Raw genomic sequence first — 1,845 nt, forward strand, 5'->3', positions numbered from 1 at the left:
GTATATATGCGAGATCTTTTGAAAAATGTTTTTCACAAATCATGTTCTGCAAATCAACCTGAACATGAAAATTCCTTTGTTTATGTGTTTATGTTCATTTGGTCCGTTTACGGCCCTGTAAATAATGATTTGTTGAGGCAATGAATCAGATTAAAATACAAATATGATACGTTAATATATTAATAAATTTAATATATTGAGTATTTAATTCAGGAAATATTACAAAACATCAAGAATAATGAACAACCTTGAAACTTTGAACCCACATGGAGAGTCATTTAATCCTTCTCTGGTTAGTACTGTGGCATAGAGCACTCGGGTGGCATCTGTCCGCTAAAACGCTTGAAGTCAGTGCAGTAGTTGTAGATCATGTGGTTATTTCTAACCCAGGTGAGTTGACCTTGTTGACTCGCTGTCATTTGTTTATAAACAGGAGATGTCCACCAGTTGGCACTTGTGGGAATGGCACATTGAGTAATGCTAACCTGCCCGTTCCACTTACAAGCTCTAGCCCTGTACCTACGGTAGTTGGCCACAAACGGTGCAGCTGTCCAGTCAATTTTGACTAGACCACCTCTTGTAGCCCAGTTATCAGCATTCCACAAACTAGAGTAGACTCGCATGCCTTGTTGGTTTGGGTATGCAATCCCTTGACTCTGATAGTTTCTGAACACTCTAATAGGTATACTATCGACATACCATCTGCATTACATTCACAACATATAAATTATAATTAGACAATTAGTTTGACTAGTTAGGTAACCGTTTGACTTGAGTACTAACGGTGCTTTGACTTGGTCAACTTACACAACTTCAGTAGGGTTCCAGTGAATGGTGTAGTTGTGATAATTGGCCGTCGGGTCAAACCATAACTGAAACTGCTGCTCACGGTTACCTTGACCTTGAGTGAAAATGTTTGTGTGCACCGTGTAAGGCTCTCCTGTCGAGTTCCCTAAAAACTCGAAATCAATCTCGTCATGCTTGGCACCCGTGGAAGACAACTGTCGTAGTCCAATGTAAGTTAGTTATCTATCGTACTATAACAATAATGTACGTAACATATTTGTATTTATGGTGTTATTCTGAAACTTACATAATATGTTGTTGCAGTACCAGCAGAGTTACCGGGAATCAACTTGATTAACATTTCGATGCTTCCGAATAAGAACGACCTCTTTGATTGGATACCAGAACCTGTAAGTAGTTCATTTGTTGTTTTACAATGTAGAAGCATTAATTTATTATATTCAGTAGATATATAAAATTAATAAAGTTGAAATCTTTATGCCTGAGGTTTTGTCCAAAACAAGGCGAAGGTCATCGCCATTGCCTAGAATCGAAGAATGTTGAGCACCCCAATTGAAGTACATACTTTTTGGAAAGTTTGCGTTAACCATGGAGGAGCTTAATGCCATTGCAAACACAAAAATAGCCATGACCAAAGCTCGAGAACCCGCCATTTTTCAACGTTACAAAGACTTCCCTTTGATTCGTTAAAGTATGTAATAATGTAGTATGTTGTTCTTGTATTTGGATGCCTCTATATATATAGCTTATGTCCTAGAATATGTACTTCACCAAGAAAATTGTCCATTGAATCTTTGACTTTATATTTATATGTTATTTTGAAACTTTCTTCCATTTTTTACATTCCTGTAGCTGTCAGCTTGACATCCTTGTTATGTAGAGAAACCCATACTTGTTAAGGTTCTTGCATCTACACATTCTTTTTTTAGTTGTCTGCATGTAATATTCATGTTTATTTTTTTTGGTTTGTTTTGCAAGTGGTTAAGTTAGGTGGGTACAAATTGTAAAGCAAGCAGCTAGTGATTGTGGTTAGCCAGC

General features: G+C 37.1%; 1 protein-coding gene across 1 annotated transcript; it reads right to left on the reverse strand.

Annotated features, from left to right (window-relative positions):
* Positions 1 to 293: 293 nt before the first annotated feature.
* LOC139873375 (probable xyloglucan endotransglucosylase/hydrolase protein 26) lies at positions 294 to 1,460 on the reverse strand. Its single transcript, XM_071861309.1, has 4 exons — positions 1,289 to 1,460; positions 1,094 to 1,194; positions 808 to 1,001; positions 294 to 702 (listed from the first exon to the last, which is right to left on the reverse strand). The coding sequence occupies exons 1-4, from the start codon at positions 1,458 to 1,460 to the stop codon at positions 294 to 296; spliced, it is 876 nt and encodes a 291-aa protein (XP_071717410.1).
* Between the last annotated feature and the right edge of the window lie 385 nt (positions 1,461 to 1,845).

Source organism: Rutidosis leptorrhynchoides, chromosome 10 (assembly GCF_046630445.1).
Source record: "Rutidosis leptorrhynchoides isolate AG116_Rl617_1_P2 chromosome 10, CSIRO_AGI_Rlap_v1, whole genome shotgun sequence".
NCBI classification, from domain to species: Eukaryota; Viridiplantae; Streptophyta; class Magnoliopsida; order Asterales; family Asteraceae; genus Rutidosis; species Rutidosis leptorrhynchoides.